General features: G+C 38.8%; 2 protein-coding genes across 2 annotated transcripts in view; both read right to left on the bottom strand.

Annotated features, from left to right (window-relative positions):
- Positions 1-4,915: 4,915 nt before the first annotated feature.
- Positions 4,916-20,264, bottom strand: part of LOC145990244 (hexosaminidase D-like) — a 41,205-nt gene continuing 25,856 nt past the window's right edge. The window contains exons 7-8 of the mRNA XM_083125919.1: positions 7,829-7,894; positions 4,916-5,427 (exon numbers count right to left, since the gene is read on the bottom strand). The gene's annotated coding sequence lies outside the window, so the exon portion shown is untranslated. The remainder of the gene's footprint in view (positions 5,428-7,828; positions 7,895-20,264) is intronic.
- Positions 17,898-19,334, bottom strand: LOC145990494 (zinc finger MYM-type protein 1-like). Its single transcript, XM_083126189.1, has one exon. It carries the CDS (start codon positions 19,332-19,334, stop codon positions 17,898-17,900), a length of 1,437 nt encoding a protein of 478 aa, XP_082982315.1.

Genomic DNA, 20,264 nt, shown 5'->3' with positions numbered 1-20,264 from the left:
TATCTGGACATAATTTATTAGTAAAAAAAAAAAAAAAAATTGGTCGAGCTTAGGGGATTTCATGGATTGTACACATTTTTAACATGCACTCCTTTCTCTTTCTCTCTCACACACAACGGACACACTCAAACATCCGAAAAATATCTTATATTCGCACACATTTCCATGATAAGCAAAGTATAGACAGCTTGTTCTTCACTGCGACGTGAATTTATCGTAACTTTTATTGATTAATAAATTAAATGTTTTAAGGTCACATTTCATAGCTTACATTAGTTGTATTCATGGCTGTCTTAACCTGTATTTGGAAAAAAAAAAAAAAAAGCTGGCTCCAAAAAATGGGGGGCTAGTGCCCAAATTATATTTCGTTCTGCCTACCCCTACAGTTACACTTCATCGATGTTTTGAGGATTTACTCATATCTATATCTCTATCTCTCTCTCTCTCCCTCTGGAGTCGTCTTGTCAGGAGTGTAGTATATTTATTAAAAAAAATATATTTCAATATGTAATGTAATTCAAGTCACTATTATCATATACGTTATACAGAGGTTGTTTCCGATCTATGGTGACGAAATTGCACACCTCTTGCACCACCACCAAGCGGGAAGAGAATGAAGCTGCCAGTCATGTGGGCATGTTGGAGCGTTGACTGTGCGTGTCAGGTGTGGTCATTGCATATCGGGGAAAAATACTGCCGAAAATCAGTGCATATTGGGAGGGTTACATATCTTTCCGACGTAAACTACAGTGATAGTGCCATTATAAAACTGTGCAAGGAGCGTGGATTCACTGTGTCCAAAAATGGCATATCACTGGTGTTGAAAGGGGCAGGTAAGGCGAGGCGTGGGATGATTCCTATGGGGCAGAAACAGGCCAACCCCCGGCCTGCCACTAGCAGCACACAAGCTACACTTCGGGACGTCCAGGCGCTGGTCATCAGGGAGAATCCAGCCACACAGAGAAGTATCGCGAACCGGCTATAAACATCACTGAAGACAGAGCACACCATCATTCACCGTGATTTGGGTTTGGAAAAGTGACGCAAAGGACGTGTTCATAAGCTCAAAACAAGGTGTCAAGTCACACATCTCGCTCAACCTGCCTCTTCCTCCAAAAAATGGCAGATGAAACTGGAATTCGTGACATTTGTTTCACAGACATTCCAGTGAAGTCACCTGATGCCTCACCAATGGACTTTTGCACCTTCAGCCTACTGAAACGAGCCTTCTCTCACAGGAGACCCTGCACCATTGAAGGGCTATGGAAAGCCTGTCAGGAGGAGTTGTTGAGGCTGGGCATACTACACTTCGTGCCAGTCTCCTACAGTGGAAACTTCGCTGTCGGCAATTGCCAAGATGCAGGGACACCAAATAGAGCACTCTCGATGGTGGCGACATGGTTTCTCTTACAGTAGGTGCAGTTTGAAATCGTCACCTTAGATCGGAAACAACCTCTGTACATAAGCAACAGAAACCCCACAACTTTTTTTCATAATATGTTAGAATTAGAACATACTTAAAAGATTAATTTAAATAAATAGAGATATTCAAATTAATATATTTGACTAAAATATTAATTTCTACAATTTAATAATTTTTGCAGTAAGAAACAGGTTTTTTATGTAAAATAATTTTTTGCAACAGTGAGAAAATCACAGATGTCTTAAGGCATATTTTCTTTGATTCTGTGCACTTTGATTGGCTTACAGAAAAAAAGCTCATGGAGCTCTGAAGGCTATACGCTGAAATATTTGTTTTATTAATGTACTACACTGCTGCAACATGTACAAGCAAATCCTGAGAACTTGGACCTCCTCTAATTAAAAAAAAATATATGGTTTCTTATCTACGTCAAGGCTACAAGTATACAAAATTTTCTGGAGATCCGTGTGTGTGTGTGTCTGTGACATGGACTGACCTTTGTTAGTGTGTGTACCAGGTTTTTTCATACATTTACCATTCACGCTAATTCTTCTATCTGTCATTCCTTTCCAATATCTGTCTTACATTATACTTGTACAGTAGCGCCAACTTTTGACAAACATAACTCTGAGATTTGATTTATAACTTTATATGCATTAAGCTCTGGTAGCTCAGTCGTTGGGGCATCTGACTACCATGCGAGAGACCTGGGTTCGATCCCCACCAGGAGAGAACTGGGATTTTTTTCACCTGTTCAAGCGGCTCCAGCACCGACCCAGCGTCGTATAAAGTGGGTACCTGGAGAAAACTCTGGGGGGTAAAGGCAGCCAGGGGCATGGTGCTGATCACATCACCCCCACCTTCATCCGTGATCAAGAAAGTGTGATGCCCTAACCCCACACCCCCCCATACACCTTCATGGCATGGTGTATAGCACAGGGGAGCACTTTACCTTTTTTATGCATTAAGTAGGCTGAGGATTTGCCTTTTTTTTTTTTTTTTTTGCCATAGTGGTCTTGTCTTTAAGGTGTCTGACTGCCATGCATGAGACCCATTTTCAACATTTTGTCCCTGCACACCCAGTCTGAAAGCAATGGGTACCTGGGAGGTAAAGGCAGCCAGAGGCATGGTGCTGATCACATCACCCGCACCTTCGGCCATGATCAAGAATATGTGAGGCCCTATCCCCACATTCCCTAAATTTGCAAACATGCACTTTCGTTTTTTCTTCATTCGCCAGAAAATGTAGTTTACAACCCTTTCAGCCCATTCTGAGAGGAATGCATGAATTTTATAGTGGCTATTTTTTGCCTACTTCGAAAATAACTGCTGATTGAATGCCTACTCCAGAAAAATGATGAAAAATCTGAAGAGGTTTTCTCTGACAATGCCAGGTGATTTCCAGAAAGGCTTCCGAGCTTTCCAGAGCTAACATCACTCTCATCATCAGAGACTGAAGTGCAGAGATAAGCCAGGGTGAAGTTATATGTATTTGGTGTGGGAGGGGTCCGGTGTAGGTGGCAGGCCAATCAGGTGACGTTTCTCCGAAGTCCGTGCTCTCAGTCAACTATCGCTAACCAGGCTGGGTCCCGTGTCCCTGTTGAGCTTTTCTTTTCCCTGTGAATGGCTATTGCTTCTTTGATGAGATGGTCCCAGTATTTTTATGATGAAAAATCTATTGATATTAATAATTTTTCAATGCATATTGATAATTATCTTTGGTATAAGCCCTTATCCTAATAATGATGTGAACACAGATGCAACAAATTATCATGAAATATTTTGATAAAACATGGTAATTAAGTTGTGAGAATGCTTTAAATGTATAATGATCAAACATTTTGTTTTCTTTAGTGCAAGGATTTTATATCTAAAATAAAATAACAGGCAAAATTATTGGGTGAACTTGAGCACCATATAAGTTGGCACTGCTGTACTTGTGCATAGTGAAAAGTATGTTTTGTACGAGTGAAAAATAACACTGCACAACAAATTTGAAGACATTTTCTGTCCTTTAGATGAAATTGTGTGATTTGGACTAAATGAAGGATACAGAATTGAAGTATGAAAACCGTATGCTTCTATCACACATCATTTTCATTGGACAGCCACCTGATGCATTGCTACAAGTATGTGTGAAAGGCATATTACAATACACTGTACAGTAAGAAAACACAGTAACAATACCTCCAAACATGATGTTGTGAAGCATTTACGTTTGTACATATCTGCAGCGGTCTCCCTGATGATAGAAAAACAGTAGTCAGCAGTGGCCGTGATTAATGGAGGGGCAAGGGGGACCGTCCCCCAACTTTTTGCCCCTGCACTATGCTAACTCGTATCTACAAAGGGAAATAAACTGTCCTTGCCCCACCCCCTCATTTTTGGCAGTATGCCCTCCTCCCAGTTTTGGAACCCAAGTGCCGCCACTGATAGTCAGCAAGCATACTACCCTGTCAACATCTTCTGAAGCACTTTTCAAATGCAGCAATGTACTGGTGGAACCTTTCCCATGTCCATCACTGACTGCTCCCACGTTTTGCGGAGAATAGACCACATGTGAGTCCAGAAAGTGTAATTTGAGGGACATGTGGCACCCCATGACATGAAATCAGTGCACCATGTCACGAACAATGGCTTCATAGTTGTGTGCTTTGAATTTGTGTGTGTAAAATCAAAATTGTCTTATGTAACTTTCAAACTTTACGTTTTTGGATGACACGTGATAGATGGAAACAAATTGCAGATTCGTTTTTGTCATGCACGAATACATTAGAAACCCGTATTTTCATTCAAAGGACAAATTTTGTGTTGTGCAGTGTAATTAGACCCATTTATAACACTTCCTATTTTCACAAGGAAGACCCACTGTGAGGATGATGAATACAGATGAATCTTTGAGAACAATTTTCCAAGATAGTAAGAATATTCAAACTAAAAGTAACGAGGTATCTATGCACTAAAATTTTCAAGTATGAATGTTGGGAATTTTACTTCTGACAGGAAAAATTTGCACAAGTAAAATTTTGTTTCCATGTTATGAATTCCAAGTGTTTTTCCTGAGAACCATCACCTTCATTAACTGAGGTTAGGGTGTTTTGAGAGAGCAGGGGGTGCAGTGCATTACTGCTTTCTTTGTTCATGGGTGTAGATGTCTTAACCTCAATTAACAAAGGTGGTGGTTCTTTGAAATGAATCAGGAATTCAGAGGGAAAATGCAGGCTTGACCAGGATTCAAACCTGGGTATGGCATACCGTGCCATTGCTCTAACCACTGAGCTACCGCTGTTCAGGCCGGCTCAGTGGTTAAAGCAATGGCACGGTATGCCAGACCCGGGTTTGAGTCCTGGACAAGCCTGCACTTTTCCCTGAAAATTCTATGTAGTATACATCTCCTGAGTGTGCCTAATTTAAAGAAAAAAAACTTAGAGAAATACAAAGTGTATTTTTTTAGGAATCAAATACAAATTTATGTAAATTTTGGCTTCTAATTTTTTTTTTTTTTTTTCAAACCTTCCCCTACCTACACAGTTTCTGCTAAAAATTGACAATTACGGTCTCCAGCACAATAGAAAACTTTATTAAGAAAGTTGATATAAACAGAGTCAACGCAAGAATCTTTAGCATTGATAGAAAGTGCATTTAGATATATATATATTTAAGCAATTTTTAAACTTGTCATAGCCCAAGGTCCATAACATTAGAGATAGTAAAACATGAATACTTACAGATGAAAGGTAGCCCTAAAAAGTTAAATAGTTGCGAAACTTTTTAACTTGCTTTGGTTACCTTCTACACATAAGTAAGTACTCCTCTTTTAATATCCTTGATATTAAGGTACTTGTGAAACATTGTTATTATTGGCCTGAGCCAAGCTACAAAGTGTGCATTACAGGAATTCCCAAGATAGTTACAATATTCATTTGGCACAAGTGTCTTTTGACTTATGATTGTTGTCCACTTGCAGCTCACATTCAACATCACATGTTTCTGCTCACCTTGACCTAAGAGATTAAAAAAAAAAAAAAAACTCATTACATGATGCAAACATGTACAGAGCATTCCCTGACATTCGCTACGAGACTCTGCAGCAAGCGGCCCAGCGTCAGCGCTTGTCTTTACCAGTGAACGGGGTCTGCGACAGTTGCACGCTACAGTGTTTTTTCGCTCTCCCTGCCTTCGCTCTCTTTCCCTTTCTGTTGACGTTACAGACTGACGCCAGTATAATCCTTCCTCGGAAGTTTGTTGTGTCGTGTCCTTGTGTTGAACATTGTGGCTTAATATGGCACCACAAAAGTTTACATTACAACAAAGGATGTATCTTGTCGAGTGTTACTTCGGAAAGAGGAATTGTGGAGAAGTGCGACGACATGTTGCAATGAAATTTCCTTGTGTTCCCGTTCCACATAGGACCACTATATTAAACCTCGTAAAAAAGTTACAAGAAATTGGAGAATTACAGTAGACGAACTTGCACGTGTAAATGCCAATTTCCTTCAGAGATGGCAGGAATGTGTTGCAGCAGAGGGACATAATTTTCAACATCTTCTGTAGTCAAGGTTAGTACACAATACGAAAACTGTAATTTTAATAGACTAGCGACTGTCGTGGACCCATTCACCGGGAAAGACAAGCACTGATGCCGGACCACTTGCCACTGAGTCTCCTAGTGAATGTCAGGGAATGCTCTGTATATTGCTGACAAATTTTATGGTTGTTAATTCCAGGGTGTTTGGAAAAAAGCACATTAAGTCACAAACTGCAATTTTCTGTTGTCGCAATCAAAGGAAATATTGCAAGTAAAAATGTTTATGTTGGGCATGTATAACGATTCTAGTGATGGTCCAAAGTGTATATTAGGTCTGTAATATTTGACTTAGAAGAAAAAAAATCAACCTTATGAACATCTGCTGTAAAATTGCATTTCTTAAGTGCTTTTTCTCGAACATCCTAGATATTGCAGAATGTTGTAATAGATTCAATATTGTATGAAAGTCATGTTCTACTCACTCAGTGCAGTGGGAATTTTGCCACCATTCTGCATTCAAAATCTTTCAGAGACCAAACTATGATTCTGTTGCTCAGGCCTATCTCAGGGGTTTGATGCACAAAAGAATTGACTCATGCTTGTAACATACAGAGCATTTTGTAAACAACATTAACAAAATACCAGGATTGTTTAATAGCACCTTGAAGTTGAAATGACATGAAACAGTCACTGGTCACCATATTCATATAATCCAGGAGTTCTTAACTTTTCATCTTTTCCCTGTACAGGCACATAGTGGTTTGGATTCCACTAAGCTGTAGGTCCAGTTCTGATTAGCCTTTGTGCATAAAGTGGACTTTTAAAACCAAATTCGATTATTTCTTTTGTTGTGTTGAATTAGCAAAATGCTGTTCGCAAACTTTATAACATCAAAAAATGTCAACAATAAGGGGACAGAGAGAACTCTCAAATATCTACCACTTACATCTCTTAACTGCTCAAATTACCTCACAAATTACACATCCCTTACTGACTAACAGGATTTAAATTTTAAGCTGTTTTACCGTTTCTAAACTTTTAAAATGACAGTCAATCTGCATCAAAATCGACCAATAAAAATATTTTTGAATCTTTAGAATTCATATTGGTAAGAATTTTTTGTTTATTCATTGTACCTGTCAAGCAGATCTACAACTTTGATCTACAACTTTTAAAAGATTTTAAAATGTCCTATTTTAGCAATTTTTATTTTTTTGAAAGTCTATAACTCAAAAACTGAGAGCCCAAAACATCGGAAATTTTAGTTTTTGAGAAGAGACTGTACACAGCCAGAAATTGATAAATAACTATACACATGCAATAACCGAACTTCTTAAAGTACCATTAAATGTTAACTAGTTACTTTTTAAATGGTTAGATTTCAGGTAACAAGTTAATAATATTTTTTATTTTTAACTTTAAAGATTTACTTGGAGTTTTCTTGTCTTGAAGCTCATGAATGCAACATGTATTGTGGCTTATCTAGGATAACGTAACTGTTAAAAGCAATAGTTGCTATAACCAAGTTACATTTTTGAAGGAAAAAAAAAGTACCTATTTGTTTTTATCTTTTTACAGTGCTTCCAACCTTGCAAAATTTTCACCGCTTCTTTAAACATGAAGAATAGTGCAGATAGTAGGGCATTTTTCTCATACTTCAATTTATTTTTTTTATCACTATGGGGGCATAAATCAATTTGTTGATACAAAGTTCATTGAACTTTACAATTTCTAATGTATTCATTCATTAATGCAAGATTCAAAAATTCCATTTAGATATTGCAATTTTGTAAAGAAAAAAGTGTTCTAAAAATTTCAGCACAAATACCAAAAAAATAATCACCAACTTTAAAAGAACAGAAAAGCTGTTTCCTTACCTTAAGAAGGAATGATAAGTCCTGCAGCATAACCTGCACCTAGTGTGTACAGGTAACTCCTGGAGCCTGTGAAATACAGAGCAGTCTCAGAAAAAGAATTCTTTTAAATGCAGGTTAGGTTTCAATTTAAATCACTATACAGGAGCAATTAGTAAAATGCTGTACACATTTATGTAGCCACAAACTCAGCTACAGCCCAACCAAGATGCAAACTAAGTGGACAGTCATTTATTTTTACTTCCCCTTTCTTGTGCCCAAGTACCGCATGTGTAACTTCCCTCCATTGCTTTGTTGTCAGAAACTTCAACATTAAATATTATACAGGGTGAGCAAAAAGTCACTGGAGTAGACTGAGATTTTTTATTCATAGCTATTTATTTATAAATTCAACAGACTGAAATATGCACAATGTAGGATGTATCTTCCTGTATTCAATAAAACTGACAGAATTTCATTTGTGCATTTGTTTTCTTTATCATCTTATCTTTTTTAATATCACACTAAGATCTGTGTTAATAATAGTAATAACAACAACAATAAATAGCAAATTTTAGGAACAAGACATATTCATCGGAATACAGTCTTCTCCGCTTTTCTACACACTAAGTATAGGTCTTCAACTCAAAGTAAGCCTCCAACAAAGCAACATGCTTCTCACGATTAAAAACCATCTTGTAGTGTCTGGTCAACAAACAGCCACTGCTGCAGTTACAACGCCAGCCTCGCTTTCAAAATATGCTCCTCCCCTTCCCAAGGATTGTCCAAACAAACCTTCACAACGGAACCGAACTTTGAAAATTATTTTTAAAATTTCAGTCTAGCGACTTTTCGCTTGCCCTGTATATCTACTTTTGCTGTGTACAATTTTCCCCTTCATAATCACACCAATGCTTGCTGCACATTTTGGAATGCCAGCACAGGATTACAGGGTAAACAGCTGATTGCATCCCCACATGCTCCCTCTGATCCCGTACCCTGGTAAAGCTGTAGCAATTTGTCGTACTTTCTTTTTCTCCCTAATAAATAAACAAAATGTATTTCTACTGATACTAGAAAAACATATTACCTGAAATTGTCCAAGCAGGAATTTACAATGAAATTATTCACTAAATATATTCCAAGTACAGTGGAACTGTGATTTTACGTTTTTCAGAGAACCAGGTTGGAAGAAGCAAAATCAGGGACAGCGACAGGGGTGGGCAAGCACCCACCCAAAAATTCCTGTGCCCACCCAATCAAATTCACTAAGTACATATATTTAGAGATATGTGAATGTTGCAATAAATAAGTGTATTCTGGTGTTCATTACATGTACTAATGAATATTATCTATACTAGAAATGTTCACATATCATCATCCCATAAAAAGCTGATGTAACTTTGTCATTAAAGCAAAAGAAATTACTAGAGACCTTGAAACAAGAAAACTGTGACCAATTGAATACTTCTATGATTAGAAGCAGCTAGTGGGCTTAGGAGGCGCAAAATTATGCAGGGTATGGTCAAAATGAGATCAGGATTTAGGGTGACTTTGAGGGCTGCAGCTCTGGGCCTTCACTGGGGAAGAAACTGCTTTGAAAATTACCACATAAAGAAAAAAATACGTACTTCGAATGTGATGAAAAATGTAGAAATACGTATAACCAACCACCTCAAGTTGCTTGGCGAAAAGTTATAACTGAAACTGTGGAGGTGATTGGGGGGTGGGGTCTTGGTGTTGTAAGCTCCGGGTCTTCACAAATATAAATCCCGGCCTGCTTATTATTAAAATAATCTCTAAATATACAAATAAAAAAACCTCAGTGTTGCTTCCTCCAGCAACACAATAAGTTATTTCGACTTTTTAATTAGGTCTACATTGAAATTCCAGAAGTGTATCTTTCTTTATTTCATTACAATTTTTATATTTATAGACTAGCTGAATATCCGGCGTTGTCCGGGTGTTTAATGAATTCTAACTATAGCGTAAAATGTAACTAATTTTATTTACAGGTATTTAAAAGTATAAGTACAGTATACAAATTATAAAATAATATCTTTTACAAATTCACTATAATATAAATTTAACAATAATTTATCAACAACATTTTTAGTTCCACCTACAAGAGCAAAAATAAATAAATTGAACGGCATTGGGAGTGTCACTATTTATCTTAGCGACCCCGATAGCTATTGATTCCACACTAATATCGGTCGTTTTTTATTATTTTTATATGTCGCCCAATTCCCACACCATCCCTAGGGGTATCAGGTGTGTCTTGGGGTTGAACGGCATTGGAAGTGTCACTATTCATCTTAACGGCCCCGAAAACTATGGATTCCACACTAATATCGGTCGTTTTCGATTATTTTTACATGTCACCCCCTTCCCACCCCCAAAACTGGGGGTGGCAGGGGTGTCTCACCTCCACATTATTTCTTTACAGGTTGTAAGTCATATGTGTACCAAGTTTGGTCATCGTGAATGTCACTAATTAGCTTAGAGACTCCAAAAACTATGGATTCGACAATAATCTCGGTCTTTTTTGACATTTTAATTTTCACCCCCTCTTACCCCCCATGCCGATAGATGATGAACTTGAAATGGAACTGTATTAAAAGTGTCACTATTCATCTTAGAGACCCCGAAAACTATGTATTCCACACTAATAATCGGTCGTTTTCGATTATTTTTACATGTCACCCCCTCCCCACCTGTGCCAGGGGTGTCTTACCCCCAGAGTATTTTTTTCGAGATTGCAAGTGATACGTGTTCCAAGTTTGGTTGAAATCGCTCCAGGCATTCGAGAGTTATGGCGGAACAAACATATACACATACATCCATTTTTATATATATTAGATTTTACATACCTGTCATTTTCAAATATCTACATGGTATACAATATAACAACTTTGTATTCGTTCTACTAATAAATACTAATAAGAAGCAATCACAATAACCACTACAATACCGAGGTATATTAATTTTGATGTAACAGTTATTTGTGTTTGGAAAAAGCAGCAGAATTATTGAATTGATAATGGGTGGTTAATTCTATTTAGAAATACTAGTTCCACACATAAATTTTGCCTATCAGTTACGTAATCATGCGATTTTTCTTGTGATTAACTTACGTATAATTAAAAGAAGAAGGGGTGGGTTGGAAGGAAAGCTTTGTTTTGAGGGCGTCAGAGAACTAATCAATCACGATGAGAATGGTTTAAACTTTAGAAGCATCAGAGGTTAAGCAGAAAAGGTCAACAGAATCTGTAGATGGTGATGAAGTAAAGAAGAAAAGGTATGTCACGAAGTTTCCATAAGAAAATTTTGTTTACTTATTTTTAAGTCAAATTTTATGCTCAGATAGGCTAATCGGGACTAAACCTACAGTTTAAAGTGGAGTCCGAATCAGTGTGCATTGTGCTTCCACGAGGGGAGAGGGCAGTAGAAGCCAGAACCTCTTCATTATAAGGCGACAACGTTATGCCATTGGAGGAAAAAATATAAGGAAATAACTCGCAGGGAACGTGTTATATTATCACCATAGAAGATGCGTTCATTTAAGAGGGTGTATTGCCAGAGACAACTATTTGAGACTTTTGGGAAACGTTATTGTTCACGGAGTCAGCTGCCTTGATCCAACAATGAAACACTGTGAAATTGAAACTACAACCTCAACTTTCGAAGTGGTATGAACTAATGAAACTCCACTTTTGGAAGAGTAAGTTGTTGCTGATTCGACTGATTTGTTCTGTGAAATCACTTTTCTGCTAATTTTTGCTAATGGCGACAATGAGGTTCAATGGTGATTAGATGAAAGCGACAAACAGGGGAAAACAAATACACCCAGACATTGAAAATACAACCCCCCAACAAATTATTATTTTGACTGTGGTTCCAGGCGCCAGAGACTCGTTCGCCTGCAATATTAAAGTTTCCAGGGTATACTGCACAGGATAGAGGTTGACGTTTGAGCGCTTTCGAAAAGGTCATGCCATACAACCCAAGTCGCCTGTGAAAAAGAGATGAATTACCGGGTATAGTGATCAATTTCGATGAATTCCTTGTGTCCAAAATCACATTCTACAAAATGTAAAGTATTTGTTACCTCGGTGCATGTGTTAATCTAACCATACGTGTATCACTTCTCCCGCATGAGAAACGAAGACTTACTTCAGAAAACGAATAACAACTTAGCTAACAGATTTTTCAATGTTGCTTGATTATTACTTTTGGGCGATATTTTGTCAAAATAGCCTTTCATAAGCCTGGGGATACTTTATGCAGAATGAGAAAAGAATTGGTTTTTCCGTGTGTGTGTGTTTACATTCCCAATAATACATTAATTTTAATCCAAATATCCAGTGGAGGTGATTAGGAGGAGTGGGGGGGGGAGTTCCCCCCCAAAATTTTGTCACTTGTTCCACCCGCACTATGGCCTCTTAATGCAAAGACTTTTCTACCAAAAAAGTAAACTGCCCTTGTCCCCAAGTTTTGGCACCCGATAGCCGTTACTGCAAATGTTCAGATACATTTGTCAGTTGTATAGAGCGACCACAAGAACTTGGATGAAAAGTCCCCACGCAGCTTTTCCTTCTTCCGTTCAGCTCGGGTCATAAGGAAGAATGATCCACTCTCCTCCTCCCCTCCTCGTGGGAGTACGGTGCACAGGAGTCGCGGGTCTGCGCAGGATTCTTTGCTAGAATGTATGGCTGCGCACACACAAACACTTCCTTGAAATAATTGTGTCCATTGGAGACAAAAAAGTGGAAGATGATGGGAGAATAGATTAGAAAATGAAGAGGAAAGACACCAAACACACACACACATACATACATGTGATGTGTGTGTGCATAGCAGTTAAGAGAAATATTTGAAGAATGGAATGAGAGAAAGTGGTAACAATCTGAGAAAGAAAGATAAGATAACATTAGGGAGTAAAACAAAAAAGATTAAAAGGAAAAGGAAATCGGGAGTGTAAGAGAGAAGGGGATACATATGCATGTATGTCGTACATATATGTGTCTTACTTGCTCTATATAGCTTTACATTTATACCTGCCCACCCTAATCTATCAGTATACAGCTTCTGCCCACCCGGTCGAAAATTTCTGGCGCTGCCCCTGAGTAAAATCGAGGAAAATTTTATATTTTGCTACATTGGGTTTGTGTGTGGGTTGCAATTTGTGCAACAGGACTCGTTGGATCCTTCTTTTTTCAAGGAACAGTAACAGGAGAAAGTAATATGGAGATGCTTGATACAGACTTCCTTCCATGTGTTGCTAATTCGGAAAACATTAATGATGTGTGGTTCCAACATGACTGGGCACCACCGCACTACAGCATCCTAGCACGCAATTGGTTGAATGAACATTTCCATAATCGTCGGACTGAGAGATGAGGGGAGACCAAATACCTCCTCCCCGCCCCCTTTCACTTTCCCGATCTTATGCTTCCAGACTTTTTCTTGTGGGATGTTCTGAAGAATGAGGTGTATGATAGATGAACTGAAACGTAGCATCGTACAAGCATGTGCAAACATTACCGTGGATCTGTGAACCAAAGTCTGCTTCAGTTTGTCACAGAGTTACCAAATGTCTGGCATGAAATGGTGCACTATTTCAACACTTGCTATGAACTATGAACTACACTCTCAATGTTGTAATAGTAATACATATTGTTCCTTTAAACTAATTCCATTTCTATTTCTATGTGTACCATGTTCAATAAACGTAGATCAACAGATCATACATAGTTGCCTTCTTACTTCTGGGACACCCTGTACAATGGTTATGTTTGGATGCTTGATATGGACACACATTTCATGTTTTAAGAGTCCAAAACATCAGCATGAAGACCAAATTTTTGTAGCGCAGCCAAATTCTGCACTATGTTCTAACATATTTCACGTGACAAAGTTAGAAATAACTGGTATCGCACAGTGTAAGAGTTGTGAAAGATACCTTCACGCACGTGACTCCGAATTATCTCTGCAAAACATCTGCAAGAACATAGTGTAGAATTCGGCTGTGCTACGACTGTCTCCATACCGATGTTCTGGACTCTTAAACCATCAGGTATGCATCCATATCAAAGCATTCAACCATAAACATCGTAGTGTTGAAAATAAAAGGGGGTTCACTCACTTTGTGACCACTCTGTATAATGCTCGAAAATGTAAAACCGGGGAACGTAAAATTGGGATTCCACTGTTATCTATCGTAACCATTTCTTAATTATTGCCTATTTCTCGCACATCTAGTGAACTTAAAAAAATTGAATTTCTCTAGTAAAAACAAAAGCAAATAACTCCAAGTAATCTTTTCATTACTTTGTCAACAGATTTTGCATGCAAACTTCGGGGGCCACCATGTTCGGTGGTCAACTAATGATCTCTCATGAAAGGTTCTGGGTTCATATCCTGGTCTGAGAATGAAGTTTACAAGTGACCCTTAATTGTTGCAATTAGTCTACTGAGAGGAGTGCAGCACAAAATATGAAAAATACCAATTATTTAAACCTGTAATGACGGAAGGATCATAATGTTTAGATGTGTTTTAATTTTTCACTACAGCAAACAAATTACCTATGTTTCCATGACTTATCAACAATTGTCCAGACCTTCAAAAGCATTTGGCATATTCTTCTGTGGATCTGTGTGGGGCACATCCTGCTGCTAACAGTCACTAAAACTAAATGCTAAGAGCTCTAAATCTGCCCTCCTAACCAAACCACATGTGCCATTATTAGAACCAAGCGGAATTGTTAAGTTAGGAGCACCTGGGTGTGTCCCACATGAGACCCATTCTTCTATTGCTGTTTTGACTTAGCCAGAAATACCGTGCGTCCATTTCGATCTGCAGCCGAGAGATCGGGAGAAGCGTGGCGGGCGGCACTGACGGAGATGCCGACATTTGCGGCCTGTAATGCCCGCTTATTTTTATAGACATATGCAGACATTTATATAAATATTGCAAAACGAGCACTAACCTGTGTTATAACACGCAAAAGTTCTTCTGTAATTCATCCAAGTTCTGCTCTTATATACACAAATAAATACGCTATAGAAACGATGTTAAGAGCCACAGATAATAAAGCATTTTAATCATAGTTTTGACCAGTAACGTCCTGTTTAAGTTTATATCCTTGAAAGAGTTTTGTGACCATGGGAATCGTTTGGAGGTTTCGAATGTGCAACACTGTATCAGGATTACACTGCAGACGAAACCGATAAAAGTGAATGGTTTTCGTGAGCTTCCTTGCAATCCGAAATATCCGAGCTCGAGTTTTTTGTTCCTTCGCGACTAGATGAAGACAGAGTTGTAAATATAGTGGCGAGCAATGTAAACCAAGAGCGTGTTAATTTCGTACTGTGCGCAAGAGTGTTATTCTTGGTTACTTGCAGTTACTTGTTTGTGTTATTGTAGTGTGTATGTGTGACGTGTCAGTGAGACGATTGGAATGCCAGCCGCAAGATTCACGTTAGAACAAAGATTTTTTATGTATGACACGTATGTGAAAACAAACTCGTGTCGAGACGTGTGTAGGTAATTTGTACAGAAATTCCCATGCGTTTCAACTCCACACAGAGATACGGTTAGACATCTTGTCCTTAAATTACGAGAAACTGTATCGTTAAATTTTAAAACACCTAAGCAAAAACGACGGATTCTAACCGAAGCAAAACTCGATGATATTGGTGCAGCGTTAGAACGTTCTCCAAACCTCTACGCCGTGTTTCACAAGAGGTGGGCGTGTCAAAATCATCGGCACATACAGTCACTAAGCTACTAAAATTAAAACCATACTCTTATAACACAGGTTAGTGCTCGTTTTGCAATATTTATATAAATGTCTGCATATGTCCATAAAAATAAGCGGGCATTTCAGGCCGCAAATGTCGGCGTCTCCGTCAGCGCCGCCCGCCATGCTTCTCCCGATCTCTCGGCTGCAGATCGAAATGGACGCACGGTATATGTGAACACTTTGCTGAGAGAGCTAACATGCTTGGTCAAGTTAGCAGATTTAAAATAATGCTCTATTTTATCCACTACCCTGTGCACCTGGACTTTGATGGAAGGAAACCTGAATTTTTCCAGTCTTTCACTTTCATAATAAGTTTTATCACTCCCATTTCACAACCACTAATTTGTACACTTCTTTCATCTATTTTATTACGTAGTGCCAAATGGCATTTCAGAATACAAGGGAAGCTAATCTTGGTTGCTTCCTGCACTTTGCACCATGCCATGAAGGCATATAGGGTGTGTGGAGTTAGTGCCCCACACTTCCTTGATCATGGCTGAAGGTGGGGGGTGATGTGTTTAGCACCACATCCCTGGCCACCTTTAGCCCCCAGAGTTTCCTCCAGGTACCCACTTTATACGATGCTGAGTGGACACCACAGCTGCTTGAAGAGGTGGAAAAAAAATCCTGGGTCTCTTGCATGGTAGTCAGATGCCCTAACGACTGAGCTACCATGGCTACTGATTTGTGATAGAAGATATGAACATTTCCTCAGCAAATTTCACAGAATGCTTTCGGTTAACTCTATACCTGTGCATTCTCATTTTCTACGACATTTCTAATAGCAAAGAAATAAAAGTGAGAGAGTTTTTATTCATTGCAGCTGAACAAATTGCATGATCTTTCTATGTTTCCAAGCCAGTAAAAGCAGCTAAAACCCAGTGTTAGCATGCAGGGAAGCGACACGAACTAGAAACTGGCCAAGCAGTGAAACAACAAGTCCCTGTGTGGATGGTGGCAGGGGCCACCGAAATTAATAGAACCTTTATAAGTTTTGCGGAAAAAGTTAATGTGCATTTATTATACTACAGCATTACTCATTCCCCCAAAACATAACTAATTATTAGTAATTACTACCAATTTAGTAATTTGTTCATTGTACATTTGGCTACGGGGGAGCTCAATATTGTGAAGTAAAGAATGTTTTGAAATTTGTATGTGCCAACCAAGATTGTAAAATCTACAATTTTGGTATTTATGCCCTGGTTACTATATTCAGAATTCGTTAACTCAAGGGAGGGGAACAATCGAATCTAAGCTTATAATTGAATAAACATTGCAAACTAGAGTGCTGCAGAAAGAGGATTTTGCTCAAGCGCCAAACAGTTCACCCAGACGACGGTACATAGCATACGGAATATAGAGCAGCTTCCCTCGAGTGAATAACGCTCGACCAGGCAAAATAACCGGTGTACACTGGAAACCTAATAGTACATGTATAACCATAATTCCAGGGGCGGTGCGTGCCTTTTCAGGCAGGCAGGGCACATTTTTATTTTTGGGTGGGGAGGGGGGGCAGTTAACCTCTATATTCCTCTTTAAGGTTTTTGAGAGTAGTTCCTTGACATGGAGTAAGTCAATTGTTCGAACAATGGGTCACTATTTGGAATAAAATGTAACATTCTGATCAAGATATCTCTCCAAAGAGCATTAAATACTCACTACGTAGGAATACGAAAAATCAGCAACATTTGGAACAAATTACATGAATAACAAAAACTCGAATACTGACGTTGGAACCCTATACTCTTGCAGTAACTAAAGTTTGGGTAGATACTGGAATGATTAGGAAAATGTTGCACTGTTAACTCTGCTATAAAGGGCATGAGAAAGGAAGCAATGCCAAACGTACTTTCAACAACGACGGTGAAATCTGTGAAATGGTCAGCACCCCTCACTGCTGATCAATAACAGAATAAAATGAAGAAGTGAAGATACTAATTACAGAAATAAGAGAAAATAAAATACCTTTATTTCCATTTATAATGATGGAAGAGCTTCTCCAGTTCTGCAATGAATATTTTCCTTCGTACGATGAATTGTGATGACAATGATGGTGAATGAAGCCTATATGCATCATCTATCTCCAGGCGAGCGGCTGCTCCTCGTCTTTTAATAGAGGGGAGGGGGCATGGACTTCGATCCCACTCAAAGTTACATAGTGCAGAGTAGTTGATTCACTATAATATGTCAAAATTTCACACATTCACACTTTACACACGGGGGGAGGGGATCTTGCTCCTCATCCTTTCTGCACCTCACCATGCCAATAATGTAAACTAATATTAATGTGTTATGTCTTTGTATAAGAAGTCCATTCTGCGGTTCTTCAAACCTGCAAACTTCTCCATTACTCTTTTGTTGAAGTCAGGAATTTCACGAACAAGTTCTTTTTCGATAGATATGGTATCGCAAACTTCTAGAGATGCCGCTAGCTTCCCTGTTGCTGAGTTTGATTCACGCCGACGTTTTGGATCACTTCCTTCCTCGGATGAACGTTTTCTTCCGGATATGCCATTTCTCACGTCCGTGACTGCATTTTCGAATTTATTTATAGCAGCATGCACTTGTACTGGGTCCATGTTCGTTTTCTGAACTTCGGCGTACAAGCGGTCAACATGCGGCATGATTTTGTGAAAGAGTGATAGCCAATACATAAAGGTGTTGTTTTTCAATTGATAACATAGACCAGCAGCCTCTCGAATTGTCACACCGTCGAATTCGGCACTCTGTTCTACTTTCTCAAGACATTCAATAATTTCCGTCCTGTATTCAAGTACTGTGTTCACCAGTCTGCTATTGAAATTCCACCACATAGGAATTGCCCTGGGCAACCGCTTTGATGCAACTGATTCTAAAGCAGCAATTCTCTGAGGTGACTTCGAAGAGAATGATGCAAAGCCAGTAAGATGCATGAAAAATGTCCTGACCCCACTTATATGCAGAGTAGCCTGTTGCATGGTGAGATTTAATTGATGGGCATAGCAATGAATAAAATATGCACATTCATAATGCTTCCTAATAAGTTTTTGAACACCTGCATGTTGCCCACTCATTACAGCTGCCCCATCGAAGCACTGAGCAATGAATTTATATGGCTTATCTTTTAAGAACTGACCTATTTCGGATAACAATATTTCTGCAATATCATTTGCTCTGGCACGAGCAGGATTAAAAAATCCCCAGAATCGTTCGTAAACTTTTCCATATCTCTCATAGCGGAAAATGAGAACAAGTTGTAGCTGTGAAGAAGAATCTGTAGTTTCATCAGCCTGAATTGCAACCAAATGAGCATTTTCTATCTGAATGCTTATTTCTTCTCTGCATACTTCCAAAATGCAGTCCAAAATTTCATTTTGAACCGTGCTTGAGGTTCCCTTAAATACACTACCAGACTCAAGATGTTCTTTCAATGATGAATCAAGTTCTGCCGCAAAATTTACAAGGCCAAGAAATATTCCTCTGTTAAGTGAATCTGCAGATTCATCATGACCTCTCAATGCACATTCAAATACACCGCAAAATTGAATGCAGTCTATAATAGTTGATAGAATTTTCCTGTTCTTGTCAACCATATCATTGTGCCGTTTCACTGCTATTCGATATGACGAGTCCAGTTGTTTAGCAATGCTTACACAACCCAGTAATGCAAGATCCGTACATGCATTAATGTGCAATTTGGAAGATTCGTGGCTTTTTATCTTTTCTGACAAATGTTTCATGTCCTTTATATCTGTACGTGTCCAAGCAAAGTCGCCCCCAAACAAAATACAAGGAAAGCAAAATAAAGCGCTGCGTTTATCGCAACCACAAAGCCACACTTTTCGTTGATACCAGTCCATGTTAAAATTCCGATTTACTTGCTTTCCCTTACATGTTGTATGCTGAATTGAAATATTTGGTCGATGTGGTCCTAGTAGCTTTATCTGCAGTTTCTCTTCCATTGTCAATGAATTGAAAGGCGTAGATATTAAAGTTTCTACATGATTCAATGTCATTTTAGCGTCGCAAAATGTCTTCCAAAATAATTAAAAGAAATATTCTATATTAACCAAGCATCCACTAATATCAATGACTAACTTGGAAGATGATGCAGCGTTAAGTTCAGTTACAACACTTTACATTGGCCATGTACCCCCCAAAATTTTGTTTATACTTACGAAGATATTCTGCATGTCAAGTTGCTGGAACACAGACACAATCACACAAATAACTAAACACGTACAATAACTATAAACCGCGAGAAACTAATTATTTCGTAAGCGACCAATACACACAGACGGAACACAATGCAAACTCACACAACTTCAGGTCGCCGGAACAAGCGCAAAGAAAAGCATTCGAGGGATTTTTTTCTATCTTATTGCTGCAGGCTGGAAGAACAAATGAACTGCCTGCCAAGCGTTGGAAACACTGAACGGTGAACGAGGCAAACATAAATGGACAGGGCACCTCGTTCACTGCCCAGAGACAGCTACGAATTTTGCGCTTTTCCATTGTGAGGGGACGGTCCCTTGCCTATGCTGTAAATGTTTGGATCAGTCGGTGACGTCACGTCTCCGGGCAGAGCTGAGATTGGACTCTCTCTAACAGGACGGAGAAATATATTAATCTCGCACAGGGTGCATACCCTGTAAGTTTGGTTGCAGCAA

This window comes from Lepisma saccharinum, chromosome 7 (genome assembly GCF_977018435.1).
Source record: "Lepisma saccharinum chromosome 7, izLepSacc3.1, whole genome shotgun sequence".
In the NCBI taxonomy this organism is placed as follows: Eukaryota; Metazoa; Arthropoda; class Insecta; order Zygentoma; family Lepismatidae; genus Lepisma; species Lepisma saccharinum.
Note: the sequence above shows the minus strand (reverse complement) of the source record. Positions and strands in the feature narration are given on the sequence as shown.